Here is an 18209-nt window from a genome sequence, read left to right on the forward strand (position 1 = left end):
GGAAGTCTCCATAACAATGTTCTCAAAAAACACTTTGTTTTTTGTTCCTGCATTTGTCAAGATCTAAGAAGTGCAGTAATCCATGGCTATCACACAGTGGCCCAAAGAAACATGGCTGCTACGACTGACCTCCATACCGTTGAGGTCTGAGGATGGTAGGCTTGCACACACTGTTATGCAGCATAATTAGTTTTCCTGGCACTGAGAGTCAGCACTGCACTGAGGCACGGCTGAATTCTGTTCCAGCTGCTCTGTACGGGATACAGTCAGACACCATGCTAAAGCCACATCTCATTACTGCTAGATGACTGGATGAGTGCTTCCCTCAGCCTCATCCAACTGTACAGGAATGAGTACAATGATAAACTTGGAAATTGTAGATGCTGCTCTGTCAATATTCGTGCTGGTTATTTATATTTTTAAACTGTTTGCTCAGTTCTACAGAGCAACCGGTGGCTGCTTCTAAAGCAGGAACATGAGAAATGGTCAACTCCAATCATGGTAAGAACATGACAATGAAAAGTTAACTATTAATGCATGTTGTGAAATGTTAAACTCTAAATGCTTTTTTATTTTTCCCCCACAGCTCCACAAGGGTAACTGTCTTGTGCTAAAAGCTAGCACCATCTGCCCTTGAGTGAGTGATTTGTACTTGGAAGATGTACCTCACTCTAGTGTTGTAATAAAGTCTTCACTGTGTTAAATGGGTCTTGTGTATTAGCTTTCTAACTTCAAGTTTGTGTACACACACACACACAAATGCAATTCAGATTTATAAATTCAAAAGAAAAAAGTAGTGACCTTTACAATAACGAGTCAATTTTTTCCCCCCAAATTTAATGCACATTTTAATAAATCCATGGTATACATTTTAAAGTGCTATATAATTCCACCTTCCCTTGAAGCTGTTCTCAGTACAGTCTGCATGATGATCAAACAGCCAGACAAAACAATAAGACCATGCCATTCAAGTATGCAGGTTCACGGTTTTATATTCCAGTTGCTAAATTGGTTTTGTCCACGTTTTGCTTTGGCGGTCAGTTCTGACAAAACGGCTAGGTGAGAAGAGGGGGCAGACATGCAGGAAATTGTCACAGGTCGGCCTCTGCATATGTGGGCCTTGCTCTACAAACTGAGCCAACCCAGTCACGAAAAAGTAATGAGATACTCCAGGGTATCATACAACCAGAAATTCTTCAATTTTATTGTGGTCATCCAAAATGTAAACCTTAACTAAATGTTTATCTCTTACTGTAAAAGGTAAGGTGGAAACCTTGTGTCAATGTTTGAGTGCATAGCACTAAGAAAAAATCTCTGATAACTGAGGTGGCTGTTGGCTCAAATTGCTTTACATAGGCATTAAAGAATAAGTCAAAGACAATGACATTTCTTCTCTAAACCTGTTATTCTAATCTACATTTAGGACAGAAAGCGTACAGTGGTATTCTTGCAGATGTTTTGTTTGCCACATTTGACAATTCTTGAGGTAAATCAACAAACTTCTGCATTTTAAAATGAATGAGCAAAATATATTCTTCACATTAAAATGAACCTTGTATGGTGTTATGTTTCACCAGTTAAGTTCCTTTTATATAACAGAGTATAAAAAGCCACGCTAAGAAGAAGAGTACCTTTGCCTCCATCTCCAGCAGATCTGCCCTGAGTGTTGTTACCATATGTGGTGGACCGGCTCATCGGCCTCGGCAACCATCGACAGCAGGATGGCCTTGGGAGTGTTCTCGAAAAGTGCTGCTCTGTTCTGAGTTTGTCCCTTCTTGACCCAGTGGCCGTAGATCTTGAATGCGCACGCGTCAATGAGCTTGCGGATGGGCTTGACAGAGTACGGGTCGCTCTTGATCACCTCCTTGGTGACGGGCTTCGCACGGCGGTAGTTGCAGTAGATTCGCATTGTGGCGAGAACAGTCATGCAAATTACCTGAAGGAGAAAGTTTGGGAAAAGTTCACTGGTGTCTTGGAGTATTGAGGGTATTTTAAATGTGTGGAAAGTGTCGCCATAATGTTTTGGTACAATACCCCATAGTTTACCCACATAGGTGTTTTCACTTACTCTGTCTAATTAGACTTCTTCTCAGGACGGTGTGTGTAAAGACTGTGTTTGATTAATGTCTTTATTACTTTGCCATTAGTTTTGTTGCACCGGCTTTATCATTCTTCAGCACTAAGCGTTTTGGGGATGATTTCCCACCTGCCAGGCAACTATTTGTTTTTATTCATTAGGCCTACACATACCTTCATTAGACTTTTATTTGAAAATGTACCCACAAACACCTAAAAAGACTCTAAATGGCCAACAACAAATAAGACATTACTAAATATCTAATCAAGTGAATGCATACTGGAGAATACTGTTTACAAATGAACCAATAGATTGTAAAATATTCTTTGATGGTACTACAGTGCTTGATGGTGTGTTCAAAGAGGCAATATTTCAATGATCATCACCCTCTGTAGTCAAGCAATATGAAATGGATCTGTTCGATACATAGGAAGGTAGGACGTTAATCTAAAGGTTTATGGTAAGCTGTGCGTTTGTGAATGTGATTGAGATTTTGAGTGATAATCTTTTACGTCTCACCTTGAACCGCCTGTATGGGCTGAACTGTCGTACTTCATGAACCACATACTGTGAAAAGAACGAGTGGTTGAGGACGTCTGTAGCGGTGTATCGCTGCTTTGGGTCAACCACCAGCATCCGAGAGATCTGAGGGAAACCGCACAGAGAGGGTTATTCATTCTTCTGTTAAATCAAAAACCTACGGCAGATTCATATTTTAACATCGCTAATTGTCATAAGTGATATTAGTCAACTATTACAAAGTGTCAGTTGTTACATCATCCAATCAGCAAAAGTAGAGGTGGACAAAAGAGCGTACCAAATCTTTAACAGTGTCTGAGCGGTCTTCCCACTCTGGAGATGAGAAGTCGTAGCTCCCAGACAAGATCGTACGCAGCATCAGCATCTGTTTCCTGTGCCAGAAGGGCGGAGAGCCTGCAAGCAGCGTGTACATGATCACACCCGAACTCCATCTGCAGGTAGAAACCAAGAGAAAATCAAGCTCACAAAGTGTGTCAACAGTGTGTACATCCATTATTCTGATAATAACCTGGAAAATGTGTATGCCAAGTTATATATATATATAAGATAACATGAGTTTCCATATTGTGCATAAGATTACGGGTTACAAATAAACTGCACAGTAGTTTCACATTGCTGCAGAATGTGTGCGTTGGCACTGTTTATTAATCATTTGTTAATAGGTGTAACAACTTTGTTGCTTATATTGTTTAGTTTATATATCTAACATTCTGACTAACTTTCTGGTTTGTTGTGTGCTTTTTGTCTCTGCACACTCACATGTCCACAGCAGTAGTGTATCCTGCATGCCCTCCGTCCATGGAGCACTCAATGATCTCCGGTGCGAGGTAGCCAGGGGTCCCACACACCTCTGCATTACAAGACACCGCAAACTTGTGAACTTTAAAACGCACATTTACAAAGCTCAAAAACTTTAATCTGATGGATATTGTGAGAAGTCCAAATCAGGTATACTATTACACCAGTAGACTACCCAAATGACTGTATGTTAGTTGCTCTACTGAAGATTACTGTAAGTAGCAGGCTTATGTTGTATCTTCTTGGCCACAACCATGCTGATAAAAAATAATATGTATCATATTTAAGTAGCAGTTAACAAAACCAGAGATTACAGAGTGCTTTACAAGGAAAAACAACACATGCAGCCAATTCTTATCCAAAAGAGCAATGCATTCAAAACTAGGGACTATCTTCACGAAAAGCTGTCTCTCAAGGGTTGTCTCATTTGGGAAAAGCAAACTTTAAAGCCATAAAAGCATCTGTTGGCTATTCTGTAATTCTTATCCAAGCAAAAGTAGCCAAGCGAACAATAAATCAATTAATGACATAGCCTACTTAAATACAGTAACTTGAGTACTTAGTACTTATTTATAGTCATTTTTTACATCTTCAAGCAGATTCTGTCTAACTAGAACATCAATATATTATATCTATAACTCCGCCCACCAAGAGTCAGGGTCTGTCCAAGGTTTGTACCTGTTTAAAGGACGTTTTTCCTCGCCACTGTCGCACCAATTGCTTGCTCATGAGGGGGGAATTGTTGAGTTTTTGTAAATTATAGAGGGTGGTCTAGACCCATTCTATCTGTAAAGTGTCCTGAGATAACTCCTGTTCTGATTTGACACTATAAATAAAATTGAATTGAATGACATCATTACCTACATATGAAAACATTTACAGAAATCCTTTACCTCTTTATGTATTTAGACATTCGTTTTGATGGCAACCTTCACATTATGTGTTGTATGCATACAGCATGTGCCTGCAGACCCTGCTGAATTAGATTTACAGTCTAATGCAAGTTATGGCTTTACATGGCCAGGCTCCCCTCTATATTAGTGACTTGATTCAGCATTATACCCCTGTGCGTGCTCTGAGGTCTGTGGATCAGAACCTGCTGACGGTTCCACGCGCTCGCTACCATACTAGAGGTGACCGATCTTTTCAGGCTGTTGCCCCTAGGTTGTGGAATGATCTTCCACCGTCTATGCGCTCTTCTGATTCTGTTGATGCCTTCAAATGCAGACTAAAGACACATTTATTTGTTCAGGCTTTCAATTAGCTACTTGTGGGTTGATATGATCATGTACTGTCTATGCTTTTATTGTGTGTATTTTATGATATTAATGTTTTTGTTGTGAAGCACTTTGTGGCCCTATACCTGTGAGGGGTGCTATATAAATAAACTTTTACTTACTTACTTACTTACTTATCGAACGTGAATATGACATATTTACCAACTAAACAAAACTATACGCACAGTTCCACTGGACATTTGACTTGCCAGTTCCCACTGCTAATGACCTGATGAATCTTATTTGAAAGGTCAGTGTACTCCGAGTGTCTGGGACTACATTAAATAGATCGGAGTGTACTGTTGCATCTTAACCTTAATAAGAGCAGCTAAGAGAGATGGGAGCATGTTGTGCAACCAGACCCAGATTCTCCGCCGACCGCCAGCAGCTGCTGTAACTGCACTGTAGTATGAATGTTGTAAACATAGACACTTTAAAAGAAAAGGACACTTAAATAGCATCAGCTGAATAAGCTGGGGTGGGAATTTCTGTTGTGTTCATGTCCGATATTGTTGCTTTGCCAATATTGATATTGTTGCCGATGTTGTAGTGCAATATTGTTGCTGCTCTTGATATGTCAGTGTGAGCAAATTGGGTCAGTTGGACTATCTAGACGTAAACTTGTCATTCTGAAATGACCTTAAATTCATTCAGATATTGAAACATTGTTTGTTGGCTTGTTCCCATGTAAGCTTTCACCCACCTTTGAGTTTCTGTTCTGGCTGGATTTGCACAGCGAAGCCAAAGTCGGTTAGTTTGATGTTCATCTCGTCGTCTAGAAGGATGTTCTCAGGCTTTAGGTCACGGTGGACGATGTTTTGGTTGTGGAGAAACTGGACCACCTCCAGCAGAGCACGCATGATTTTCCTAAAACCCACACACACCAGACTCTTAAAGATCTTTAAAGGATTAGGAGAATTCATAATAGTCATGTAACACTCTCACTGACCTGGTTTCCTTTTCACTCAGAGTAACTTTCTCTGTGAGGTAGTCAAAAAGTTCACCCCGCTTCATTCTGCGAGAAAGAAAACATTTGAACAGCTGCTTGCTTGAATTTCTGTTTAAAAGTCAGCTGTGTTAAACTTGAGATTTGACACTTACAGGTCAAAAACCAGGAAAAAGAAGGCTTTGGACTCGTAGCAGTCTTTGAGCTGTACTGGAGAGACATTTGAGGCACATTAAGTGTGTGACATGAATGAAGACGAACAAAAACAAAAGGACTTAAATTCAGTTGATAGGTGGATAACTTGAGAGCAAGGCCCACACTGACTACAAATGGGACAAAGGCCAGCCACGCTCTTTTGGCTTTCTGAGACTATCCATGTAAATCCATGTTTTAATAAAGCTGCTCATGCACACACGGTTTGAATTTAAATCAGTCAGTATTTGCTTACTGATGTTCTCCTGTCCACAGACTTTCTTGAGGATGTCGATCTCCTTCACTGTCGCCTCTCGGATCTCCTCGATCTCCTGCGGGGTCGTCTTGTCCGAGGGGGTGATGTCGATGATCTTCACTGCGTACTCCTGAGACGTTCGTTTGTTGATACAGCGACGCACCACGCTGCTCACTCCCCTGAGGAAGAGAAATCCCTTGTTATCCACAGCTTTGTCAGGTTACTTAATATTTTAGTGATTAGTGTTTGGACAGCTGGACTCAAAGAACAAAACATGTTTGTGTGCTTTGGGTTGTGAACTTCAGCAAAGAACTAAGTTTCTGTGATAAGGACGCTATGTTCTCAAAATACTCAGTGTTTTTTCCTGTAATCTATGAAACAGTAGCCATGCTTCATCTTGATGTGATGTGTGAGCGTAAAGTCAGAGATTGTAACCTCTGTATTGTAATGTATATTTAGAAAATCCATTTCAGGGGATTGTTTAGAACGGACACTAAACTGGCTCTCTGTTCCCTGTTTGTGAAGCTGGCCGAGCCATGTGCAGAGCACCAGAGCAGCTGAACACATTGTCCAAATTCGGTGACCTGCATGTAAGAAAGGGAATGGGGGTGAAAGTACATTATCTAACATGCTGTCCAATTCTGGGCACTGCGGGCAGCCCTCAACACTAAACCTTTGTCCAAAAAACGCTGAATTTAACAAACGTAGCCTCCTCAAACACTGTGTGCTTTATGTAACAGCACCACCGTCTGACACATGGTGGGGAATGACAATGAGAAAGAAAGCTCTGGCACTGCTGACATTCCTCAGGGACTCCTGGGAAAGCAAACAGTGTTTCAACTAAAAAAACATTACTAACGTGGTTTTTTTTTATAATGTACTGGGCTGTTAAACAAAAAAATGGGAATTTCTAGACCATAAATTTAGGAAATAGCCTATTTGTTTTTGGCTAGACTGCAGTGACAGGCCCTAGGACCTTGAAACTGTCGCTCTGTGATAAAGTGCCACCATTGGTCGGAGGGAGTGTGATGACATCAGTGATGTGATGGTGTTTCCCATTGGTAACCATTGCCATTTCCCAGGCTTTTCCCTCTGCTATCGCCAATCAGCTGATTGACTTTCTCAATAAATGGTGGTGGTGGTAATTGTTGCCACCCATTTCAACATTTTTAAAGCACAGGTTTAGCAGTACCGGCAGAGTAGGCTACATGCAGATGACTGGCACAGCACACCACTGGGTGTGTGTGTGTGTGTGTCTCTGTCACTCTCTCTTCAGACAAATGAAGGTGTGGAACAAATAGGCCTATGAAATTTAGGAAAACAAATCACAAAGTAACTCAAGGCTATTTCTAAATAAATAAAGTGGATGTGTCACGGTTGCAGAACAGGCAGCAGATGAAGAACCCAAATACAGACGAAGGCCTGGTGAAGGTAAATAATTTAATAACAGGATAATAATAAGCAGGTTTTAATATTTTATCTTGTAAAAATTGGGCGAATTGAAACTGAAAATCAAAAAGGTTGGCCAGCAGGGGATGCATATTGAAAGATAAACCACTCAAATAAAAAGTAATGTTTGGGCCTAAACATTAGGAAGAAAGGAGAAATTATCTTCTCAGCAAACTGTAAGCACAAAAAAGAATACACTTATTTCCCAAATTATTACATTAGTATGAAGCGACATAATATATTTGGATTCTCCTCAAAAGTTAAAAATTGACTGGTTGTGACCCATTCAAAGAAAACGTGACTGGACCCCTTGTAGGCTAATTCAATACCTTCCTAGAATCTCCTTGGTTTCGTACTTGGCGTAGAACTCCTGGGCCCCCACACAGTCAGGGTTCTCCTCCTCTTTGGTCATGATGGCTGGGACTCTGGTTCACCACCAAGGCCGCACAACTGCTCTCCTCCCACAACAGCTCGCTGACAGAAACAGTTTGCACTTGCAATGATACAGCTTTAGGTTTGACAATCTTATCAGAAATCTAATAAAAGTACTTATTATGCAGCAGAAGCAGCCTATTAGCTCAATTCATTAGAATTGCTGATAGAAGCAGCACTTCAGTGTTGCAGCAGGTTATAGTGAAGCATTTAACTATTGACCTGAAATAAAGAATTAGTGAATTTTCTACAGGTAATGAATCACTTATCATGCAAAAACACAAAAAATATTTGTTGGTTGCGGCTTCTCAAACCCGTGGACCTGCTGCTCTTCTCAAATTTATATTACACTGGAGTAACTATGAACACATAGGCTTATAGTAGAGTATAATAATTATTGGATTCTGTTACCTGGTGCACGCTTTTATTGATATCACCCACTTCCGTAGGTTTCTGTAATATTACAGCAAGCTGTCTCAATCATGTTGATTGTACCGGATTTTATAAGCTAACAAGCAACACAGGGCAGATTTCGCATAATGCCAGTGTGAACTAGATCTCCTCTTATCCTCTGTCAATATTTGACCTTTAGCTGCCTCTAATAAAGTAATACATAATAAAAACATTTGCGGACTCACCGTGTCCGGTGCCGGTCAGTCCCTGAGATAAAGGGTATCCATCAGTATCACTCGGTGTTCTCAAAGTGCCAAAGGACGGACTAGAAGCTCCAGTCAAACCCCGGGGCTCACGCGGCTCTGAGGGGCCGCTGTCATAGCTAAGGGTAAGCTTTAATGTCAGATGCCAAAAATAAATTGTTGCTTCCACAGCAGCAGCACACTGAACAGAGCCATGAAATAACACCCGGCAGCTCCTGCCCTCGCTATATGAGAGAGAGAGAGAGAGAGAGAGAGAGAGAGAGAGAGAGAGAGAGCGCTACATTATCAACAGTACTCCACATGTAACATTTAGCTCGTGCATTTGCTGAGACTGGAGTGGCATGACAGGTGCTGGACCCTGGTAGTAAATAATTAAAGAAATTGAATGTAAAAAACACAGATTTTTCATTGTAAAGTCCAGTGAAAGAATGAACGGGCAGTGGAATAAATCATCACACATTGTTTTTAAGATTCAAGTGCTTTATTACTTTGAAACAACATCCATAACTGGTGGTTCTACAAGTTATCATGAGCTACAAATAATGTTCATTTATTTAAATTAAAAGCACTACAACGCTAATGAAAAACACTGACAACTGAAATCATCATGCAGCAAAATATATAAACATTATTTACTATTATTACAAACTCTGCAGCAACACTTTCCTGAGAATGAACCCAATGTCTGATGATAATCAACTGTCAAACTATAGCATGTTTATTGATCCCTTGTGAAGTAACACCCTCTTAGTATTCATTCGGCATGGTTGCTTAATTCAGTTCGTGTGCTCTTCACTCTCCAGGTTTTTGTCATCTCATAACATACCTGTGGAGAAAAGAAAAGTTCAATTAGACACATTTTCATTCTCCCCATCATTGATGTTAATTGAGTTGCCAAATTTAAAAATCTTACAGTAAAAGAAAAGAAAATCTGGTTATTTGAAGCATTCTCAAAGCTTTGAAAGCTACGCCTCCCTATGGCCACACGATGTATTGCAACACCACAGATCCATGGCTGTGCCATCATTTGGCTATGACGTCTGTGTGACTGAGTAATTACATAAGGCCTCCTTATTCGGCCGTGTTAAATCTAGTACAACCACTATAGCAAACAAGACTGCAGATACAATGTATACATCTGTTATGACATTGGCGTGTGAGTCTTTCAAAACAAAAACTCATAATGCTACAAATACAGTAGCAGTCCAAGACTGCACTGTTTGACTTCCACACATGCGCGCACACACGCACGCACGCATGCACGCTATAAATTCTTATGTAATCTAATTTCATACAACTCCCCACTTTCACTCACCATTAGAGGCCTTGCACTGTTTCAGCACCTCACTGAAGCCCTCACAGAGTTTATAGTCGCTCTGGTTTTGGGCACACTCGATGAACTGTTTAAGCTCATAGGAGCAGGCCTGCTGCTGCTGAGGCGCCTCCTGCTGGTACATGGACTGTGGCTGCTGCTGGTACATGGGCTGAGCCTGGTACGGCTCCTGAAAGACACAAGACAGATTATGGGATCCATTCTACTATACGCATGATACTTTGAGAAGTTCTTTGTTTGGTTGGTTTTAAACTGTAACACAATGTCAACAGTACCTGAAAATTGTAATACATTTACTCTTAAAATGTTTTAACACCTAACATGGCGAAATATCACATAAGTGTCAAAATGTTTGAAGGCGTCTCACATGCTAAGGTATGACATATATTGTAGCTAAACTTACCATCTCTCCTTTAGACTTTTTTTAATCCAAAACACAGGCAAGAATGAGTGCAAAGTGGAATTAATCAGCACACAAACATACATTAACAACTAATGTGGACATACCCATGTAAATGCAACAGTATAATTATGTACATGGTTCAGTTATAAGACTTTTACCAAGATGAGTTGGTAGCCTACGAGCTTACATCGTATGAGTGAGGTTTGTTGTTTCAACACTACTTTGCCTCATCCACCAGTTCCCAAACACACCTGTTTTTTGGCACTGCTACCTACCACGTGTCAGACACCCTAATCTGCGCTGAGGCTATTCTAGACTTATGACCGGCTCAACAAAAGTTTATTTACCTGGTATGTGACGTCAGGCTTGGCAGGCTCAGAGTGTCCCCCACCGAAGCCTCCAGTCATGGCATGTCCGATTGTGTGTCCTACAGCAGAGCCCACTGCCACTCCAGCGGCTGTAGTCGCCATCTGGGCAAACATACCTGGCTGCCTGGGTGCAGCAGCCGGAGCACCCACAGCAGATGGAGGAGCATGCATTGGAGCCGGGGCATAGGAAGGAGGAGGTGCAGCCCTGGCCATAGGTGGTGGTGATGGTGGAGCCCGGCTGTAAAGAGTGAAGTAATTTAAAAGAACAATCCCAACACAATCAACTACTGATACGACCTGTCTTTCCGAATTAGTTTGACTTAGTTTTGAAATAACTGCCAATGCTAAGTCTCAAGGCCAAAAGCAAACTCTTAAGAAAAGCACACCGTACACTTAGGACAAAATCACATATTTAGTTAAAAAGCCACACTTTATGTCTTTAGACAATCTGGGCAAAGGTTAGACAATGGGAAACCTATGAGGTTAATATGATATACAGTACATATATAAAGAGAACATGATGATAATACAAAAAGCTGCAGGTTAAAGGGAAACTGATCCTAGCTGCCTGTAGTTTCATGTAATTCACACATTTTTATAATGTGATACCATAAAACATTAAAAGACAATAATGCTGATTATACACTGTGACCTGCATTACTTTTATTAATGACTTGAGCAAACACCAGTTTCCTAGTACAAAAGGACAACATTTAGATTAACAAAATAATCATATAATTTAGTTCTAGCTGCTAATCTTAAGCAATGGCCCTGACTAGCACTAGCACGTTAGCTAAACTTGCTTGTTTTAACAACTTCTATCAAATGTTGGATATCAAACGTCACCTGGCTGGAGGGGGCATCCTGGATGTCCGGCTTCTGCTTCCTCTCGGCATTTTTAAATTATTAGTATCTGTGTAAATTTGCTCACTGATAAAAACAGACGCAATACCTTCGCGAAATGTCGACCTTTAGTAAACCGTCTCTGCCTTTAGTAACGATGGTCCGGAACTTTCTATGTGTTACATCATATGTCTCTCGGGTAATTTCCGGTATGATGGAAAGAACAGGAATGCTTTCATCAGTTACATGTACGTGTATATTATGTAACTTATTGATTGGACTTCCATAATCTTTTTAGCCTAAACATTTTTTTTTAATTTGAATCGTTTTTATGAACATTGGAATTATGCATCGGATGCATAATTTCAATGTTCATAAAAATAACGGCAACGTATTTTCAACTGGTGTAACCTCAAAGGTTTCCCCATATGTTGTACCCATATACTGTAAATCTTAATATTAACAGTCTATGGTTGTAGCCTATTTTAGTCAGTCTCATGGATATACCTATAATATGAACAATAAGGACAATAACAGTCTCTTCCGTTTTGTTTAACAGTTGTGGCATATATTTAAGAAAGGTGAACTGTAGGCAGCGTTACAGAGTAAATTCGGTTTTAAAAATATTTTTTAATTCTATCTCTATAAGTTATAATTATATTATTTCTGGATTCTTATCTATGTAAATTATAGTATTACATGTGTAAAATGATTACTGCCAACATTGCTGCAACAGTTTTTCAGCATTTCCAATAATATGAGGTAAAACAAAATAGCAATTCAGTCTACATCAGTGGTTTTCTCACTGGTAACGACAGCTACATTAAATGGGAATTGCTCGACTGTCTGAAGCATGAAAGTATTACCAACATTGCACAAAATTACAATACATTTTTGTTTAATAGGTTTATTCTTTAGTAAACAAATGTGTATATAAATGTGCAAAGCCAACAAATAAAAAAATCATTTTTAATCATTATGTTTCTCAACAAACATATTACAAAAATATCTGGTCATATACCAGTACATTATAGCAATGAAAAGCTACATTATTTTAGAAAAGAAAACAGCCATGTATGTACATATACGAACAAACTACAACTAAGAATTAAGCAAACCTTTACAATTATAAAATTATATCATATGTAGCGTTCCACAGCCATATTGCATTTCATAATTAAGATTTAAATAAATATTTTTTTTCAAATTAAGAGAATGACACATTACTCTTTTTTCCCTTTCTTTTTTTTATCCGTAAATCTACGTTGATGGCGACCACCTCCTCGTCCTGATCCGTGTCCTTTCGCTCTTTGATTTTCACACACTGGCATGGGTGGCTCAATTTCCCCTGGTCGTCCTCCTCTGTCTGGTACGCTGCCCATCAACATCTAGTGAGACCAAAGAAGAATTTGAGGCCATCTGTATTCTGAAGTAGAAATGTCTTCATTCAGAATCACAGGCATGGTTTATAACGATTTACGGTTGTACCTTGTAGACAGAGGTGCTTTTTCCAGCCATGATTGGCTCAATGAAGGACTGATCCTCTCTGATGGCGATCAGAAGAGACGGGGAGACTCGGCAGGAGCCGATGAGGGATGAAAGAGGCGGCACTGTGGCCAGCGCTTCACTGCGCTCCTGTAAATAAAAGGACTTATTGAACTGGAAAGAAGTCAATTGACAGAAATGCAGTAAATTTTAATAATGGATTCATCTTTCAAGTCATTTTTAGCCACAATGGTGGCATGGCTCTATGTAAGGCAAGGTCCGTCTACCACTTCTATATAAAACTAAATTAAGACTATCGTACATATACCTATGAAGTTTCATTCATCAGGAAATTAAGTGATGTGTTAACTGTAGACTAGAAGTGTAGCTAGCTGCATAGCTGTGCATCCACACACATCATGAGGGTAGAAGACCAACCAACAACCAAATGATCCACATTTTGGTATAGCTATTCTTAAAGTGAGTAAGCTCCAACAGGTACAGTGATTTAACATGCCTACCTTTTGTTTTTCTCCCCATGCAAATGACTCAAGTGTAACCTGAAAGCGTTTAATCATCATTTGTCGCCGACACTGATAATCTGCTGACAGAACTTGATTGATCTTTTTAACTTGCACCTGTGAAAAAGAAAGAAAACAAGGTTGAAATGCTAACGTTAGCGTTCAATATGATGTGTAATAAACTGGTAACAGCCCTGGGAACATACCCACTGCTCTGAGCTGAGGCTGGTGTTAAGAAGCGGGTTTGTCATCTCTCCACATGGTAGACGAGTAAGCCTCGACTCCACCTGCATTTAAAAAAATCCTTTCAGTGCTTCTCAGTTTGTAGGCATGACTTTTACACATCTCAGTTTCTCTTATATGAGACTTACCTCACGCAACACATCTGTAATTTGAGAGGAGGAATCTATGTCAAGGGCGTGCATCAGTAATATCCATTCTGCCTGCATCTCCGCCTTCCTTTTGTCTTTGTCATCATCATCTGGATACTCCTGACAAAACTCAGCGAGTTCTTCAACTCGTTGCTCTTTTTCCGAATCCTCTCCTGTCGTCTTCTCCTCAGGATGCAATTCCTTTTGCTTCATTAGTAGAGCTGCTTGTAATTCTGATACAAGGTACTCTAAAGAAATGAACAATCATTTTAAGATGATACACCAACTTTTTAAAAAGTTGGGCAGGAAATGTATCTGTTATAACCTTAAACACACAACTCAACAACAGAACCCAGACTCCTATTATATCTCACCGGTGACTTTGTTCAGGATGGACGGCCCCAGCAGCTCTGAGGTCAGCACTGTGAGGGGAGACAACATGTTTGACAGTAAAGTCCTCAACTCTCCCACCAGCAAGACGTCACCTGTCATGGTTGAGTCTGAAAAAAAGGGAAGACAAGGCTATTTTATTCATACAGCACATTACAGCAAGTGTCTTTGTATTTAAGGCATGCAGCAAAAAGTAACAAGTACAGAATATCATAAACAAAATACAACAACTGTTCTGTATAGAAAATAACGTTCTGCACTTTCATTCATGCATTTTACTACCATTAGTAATTTACACTTTCTTTGCCTAAATTGTATACCCTGTGTATTTCTTCTATTAGAGCTAGATTGATAGATCAGCTGATGTTAGCTTATTGCAGATACATTAGAGTTGATGTAAAGTACACATTGGCCAACAAGTCAAAAGACAAGCAAAAAGAAACATGTCTTAATTTTAAAGTTTATCAACTCTAAAATTCCCCCCTTAGTATATACTGGGAACGATTAAGGGATCCTTATAACAAAAATTGTCTATGTTATGTGTTCTTCTTCTCGTAAAAAAACATCATTATCAGAATTTTTTCATTCACAAATCTTAGTATATCTGCCTTAAAAACCCTTAATGGTTGGCCTTTAAATCTTTTTTCATTTTACCATTAATTTATGCACAGTTTGTGTATGTCTATAAAGCTATTTATACCGAGAATCTTTGGCACAGAATCTTCCTTCAGGAGGAATAAAGGAATTCATTTTTCAACCTTAAAAATGGAAGAAAAAATAAAATATAAAAACCGACTATGAACTACTACAAAGGTGTTTGTTTTTAAATGTTAAGAGTTGTAATAGATCGCAGGTCATTGTCTGGCGGTTTATGACAATAAAAACTAACCAGATCTGGATATTATTTTAATGATGCACAGTTAGAAAAATCCCCACCTGATGACTTAAAATAAGTGTTCACGAAATGACAACGTTTTTAAGGACATGTGGCTGAAATATTTCTTCTTAGGTGCAAGGATACATATCTGTATCATATTAGTTATGTTAACAGGTTGTTTTCATTTTTTCCCACCCCCCTTTTTAAATCTTTTTTTTTTTCATTTCTTTTCATTTTATACTTCATTTGCTTTATGCTTATTATTTTCTCCCCTAAGCTCAGACCACTACTTGATGTAAATTCCGAAAATGAAATAAAATCTAAATGAGAAAACAAAGGTGTTTACTGCATCCAACAGCATAGAGGACCCGCTGCACCACGGAGAGGGGTTAATTATAAAAACCTCGTAGCTCTGGACAGACAGTCCTCAGCTGGGCAGTCAGCCACGTGAGCAGCGGACAGGGAAGTTCGTCACATTTACACCGCGTGAGGCAGCAGCCGCCCGGGTACCTGAGCAGGAAGTAAAGACGAACGGTGAAATCCCCTGCTGCAGGTTGGCAAGTGTCCTAATGTACTGGACACACCAGAATGCTGATACCAAATGACACATTTTCACACACCGAGAATTAAGTGCTTATATAACAGCTACCTTGTATTATACTGTACCAAACATTAACGTTAGCGTCACACGGGTTATGTGTATATATATGGCTGTAACAAGGAATCAAAGTAACGTACGCAGCAAACATGGAAGCAGTTCAACGTTACTCACCCTAATGCTTTGATGGCTGAAACTGTCGCTAAGCTCCTCTCCATTGTCACTATAATGGTAAACAACTAATATAAATGTGGGACAGTAACGTTAAGACAGCTCTAACGTTAGCCAACTCATGAAAGTTCAAGCGTGTTGTTCATACATTGTGCTTCCTCTTCTTACAGTGTTTAATGGAAGGTGACGGTCACATACCGCCGCCTGCTGGCCGGCATGGGTAGTGCTCCTTTAATAATTCAACATAATAATTCACGCAGAAGTGAGCAATAAAATGACACTAGAAGAAAGTAAAGTAAAACATTTCAACATAATAGTAAAATGACAACAAAACAGAAGCTGTAGAAAAAAGTATATACGAATGTAAAGAAATGGGCTTCATAGACATATAAACAAACACTTTAAAGAAAATAATTAAATGAGATTATGAACAACAAAAAATTCTCTCCCTCAGCCTCTTCTAATCTGACTAGAAACTTCATCTCTTCATTTAAAGAAAAATGAAACTCTCCTGGAAGGGAACTGAGTGATGTGTTTGACATGTTTGTCCACTAGGAGCCACTAGAGGGCCTGTGATAGGCTGGAGTTATGTTCACTAATCATAAAATATCACTTAAAACCTTTCTTTAACTGACTGGGGTTACAACTTGCCCTCAAAATGGAACGTAAATCTAAGTAGGCTAAATTTACTAATGTATGCAACTAAGTGAAATTCTTGTGGTATTTGTACTACTTGAGTATTTCTATTTATGCTATTTAAGCCACTACATTTCAAGGGGAAATATTGTACTTTTTATTTTAATTACAGCTTGACAACATGATGAAGCAGTGAATAAAGTAGTTAGCTCCACCTTAAGCAACTTCAAAACGCGGCTCACATGTTAATACTTCAGTTAAAATAGAATCCAATAATACTATAAGGAGTTATTCTGCACAATGATGTCTTCCCCTTTTGATACATTAACGCAAACCTATCTTGATTTATGAATCTCACTCTGTGGATGTATTTACATCAGCTTCCATCCTCAGGCCGTTGATGGACCCAATTTTTTGGGGACTTTATTTAGTGGAGGTGATCTTTCCTGACTAATAAAATCATAATACCATAACCATAGCCATGTTTTGCTTCTGCTACATTATTCCTTCATCTTTTACATTTGTAGTGCATCATTTGACCTGTCACAGGTGTTGTTGATACAGAAGCAGCTCTTACAGCAGAAAAACTTGTACTTAAATGGCACTATCACTGTTAGAGCAAAGTATTGTGGTATATGTGGTCTGACTCATTAGAAGAAGATACCATTGTTACGGCAATAAGTGGTGGAAGCAGTTGTTATTAATCATTTGTGAGTGTTGCCTAATAAAACGGCCCCTATACCTCTGACATATGACTGTATGCACACACGCTCAGACAGACAAACACGTGAGCTTCATTAGCTTTGTATGAATGCGTTGTCTCCTTTCCTCTGTGAGCACTGCTTGACCACATGTGTCACATTTATGGCAACAAGCCCCATCCATCAGCAGCCTGTAAACTGAACAGGAACAAAGGAGACAGTGGTGTACGTCAAGCCTCCTATGTTTGCTCGGTCCCTGCTGCCATATGTACAGAAGCTGTGCCTCCCCTCCACAACAAAAGCCCTGCCATGCGTCAGGATGCCGCGTCTTTTATTCCCCTGACACTGCCCCCTGTTCCATCAAACCTTGCAGGGGCTGACCTTTGAACTCTGGAAAGCAGGCAAACAAAGCAGGCAGACACTCCCTTTATGATGGACTTGTTAAGCCCTTGTTGGGTGGATGGATTACCGAATCAGTGATTCCCTCACTGCCGTATTCCAAAATATCATGTTGGCTTGATTATAGTATAGTCTGGGCATTCAAAACATGTTTTTGGTTATATGTGCAGTGCAGATGAATATATGATAAATTTTCTGGAAAATCCATTGAGAAACTGTTCATGGGGAAATATATGCTAATTAAATACCGACAGATCAAAGCACTTCATTACATTGATGCAAAAATCATGTCAAAATCCAATATTTACATGAAACTGTTACACTAATTCTTTCACTAAACTTGATATTGTCACATTGCCCACCTCTATTGTCCAGTGGTGACAAAATTGGTGCACTTTGTTTTTAAGACATGCAGCGAGAACAAGTAGACAGGATAGGGCACATGAATGAGCAACAGTATAATTAAGCTGTTTAATGATTCAGAGTTTTT

The 18209-nt window shown here is 39.5% G+C and overlaps 4 protein-coding genes and 1 long non-coding RNA gene across 5 annotated transcripts in view; 1 reads left to right on the plus strand and 4 right to left on the minus strand.

Moving 5' to 3' along the window:
* LOC116671028 (uncharacterized) overlaps nt 1-704 on the plus strand; it is a 1741-nt gene extending 1037 nt beyond the window's left edge. Inside the window, exons 3-4 of the long non-coding RNA XR_004327170.1 lie at nt 62-501; nt 587-704. This is a non-coding gene — a long non-coding RNA (uncharacterized LOC116671028). The remainder of the gene's footprint in view (nt 1-61; nt 502-586) is intronic.
* The window catches only part of psph (phosphoserine phosphatase), a 24090-nt gene extending 5955 nt beyond the window's left edge, over nt 1-18135 (minus strand). Inside the window, exons 1-2 of the mRNA XM_032501872.1 lie at nt 18129-18135; nt 7833-7836 (exon numbers count right to left, since the gene is read on the minus strand). The gene's annotated coding sequence lies outside the window, so the exon portion shown is untranslated. The remainder of the gene's footprint in view (nt 1-7832; nt 7837-18128) is intronic.
* On the minus strand, nt 1670-8875 carry phkg1a (phosphorylase kinase, gamma 1a (muscle)). The gene is made up of 10 exons (XM_032501802.1): nt 8606-8875; nt 7865-8009; nt 6087-6265; nt 5794-5848; nt 5642-5707; nt 5396-5559; nt 3377-3467; nt 2895-3048; nt 2597-2722; nt 1670-1936 (listed from the first exon to the last, which is right to left on the minus strand). The coding sequence occupies exons 2-10, from the start codon at nt 7945-7947 to the stop codon at nt 1670-1672; spliced, it is 1185 nt and encodes a 394-aa protein (XP_032357693.1). The 5' UTR covers nt 7948-8009; nt 8606-8875.
* On the minus strand, nt 9313-11825 carry chchd2 (coiled-coil-helix-coiled-coil-helix domain containing 2). Its single transcript, XM_032501888.1, has 4 exons — nt 11574-11825; nt 10707-10965; nt 9939-10125; nt 9313-9449 (listed from the first exon to the last, which is right to left on the minus strand). The coding sequence occupies exons 1-4, from the start codon at nt 11621-11623 to the stop codon at nt 9439-9441; spliced, it is 507 nt and encodes a 168-aa protein (XP_032357779.1). The 5' UTR covers nt 11624-11825; the 3' UTR covers nt 9313-9438.
* Nucleotides 12466-16176, minus strand: im:7138535 (protein FAM98B). The gene is made up of 8 exons (XM_032501815.1): nt 15987-16176; nt 15618-15724; nt 14322-14447; nt 13948-14195; nt 13783-13863; nt 13577-13693; nt 13059-13205; nt 12466-12958 (listed from the first exon to the last, which is right to left on the minus strand). The coding sequence occupies exons 1-8, from the start codon at nt 16028-16030 to the stop codon at nt 12794-12796; spliced, it is 1035 nt and encodes a 344-aa protein (XP_032357706.1). The 5' UTR covers nt 16031-16176; the 3' UTR covers nt 12466-12793.
* Nucleotides 18136-18209: the final 74 nt, after the last annotated feature.

This window comes from Etheostoma spectabile, chromosome 3 (genome assembly GCF_008692095.1).
Source record: "Etheostoma spectabile isolate EspeVRDwgs_2016 chromosome 3, UIUC_Espe_1.0, whole genome shotgun sequence".
Lineage (NCBI taxonomy): Eukaryota > Metazoa > Chordata > Actinopteri > Perciformes > Percidae > Etheostoma > Etheostoma spectabile.

Excerpts from the sequence above, each read along its gene's own strand:
- phkg1a (XM_032501802.1), bottom strand. The coding sequence starts at position 7,947 with ATGACCAAAGAGGAGGAGAACCCTGACTGTGTGGGGGCCCAGGAGTTC. Across the intron at positions 5,708-5,793 it reads TTTTTCCTGGTTTTTGACCT|AATGAAGCGGGGTGAACTTT; the intron begins GTAAGTGTCAAA and ends TCTTTCTCGCAG. Across the intron at positions 5,560-5,641 it reads CTGAGTGAAAAGGAAACCAG|GAAAATCATGCGTGCTCTGC; the intron begins GTCAGTGAGAGT and ends TGTGGGTTTTAG.
- chchd2 (XM_032501888.1), bottom strand. The coding sequence starts at position 11,623 with ATGCCGAGAGGAAGCAGAAGCCGGACATCCAGGATGCCCCCTCCAGCC. Across the intron at positions 10,966-11,573 it reads AGGATGCCCCCTCCAGCCAG|CCGGGCTCCACCATCACCAC; the intron begins GTGACGTTTGAT and ends CACTCTTTACAG. Across the intron at positions 10,126-10,706 it reads AGCCTGACGTCACATACCAG|GAGCCGTACCAGGCTCAGCC; the intron begins GTAAATAAACTT and ends TGTGTCTTTCAG.
- im:7138535 (XM_032501815.1), bottom strand. The coding sequence starts at position 16,030 with ATGGAGAGGAGCTTAGCGACAGTTTCAGCCATCAAAGCATTAGG. Across the intron at positions 14,448-15,617 it reads TGTCTGTCCAGAGCTACGAG|ACTCAACCATGACAGGTGAC; the intron begins GTTTTTATAATT and ends CCTTTTTTTCAG. Across the intron at positions 13,864-13,947 it reads TTACAGATGTGTTGCGTGAG|GTGGAGTCGAGGCTTACTCG; the intron begins GTAAGTCTCATA and ends TTTTAAATGCAG.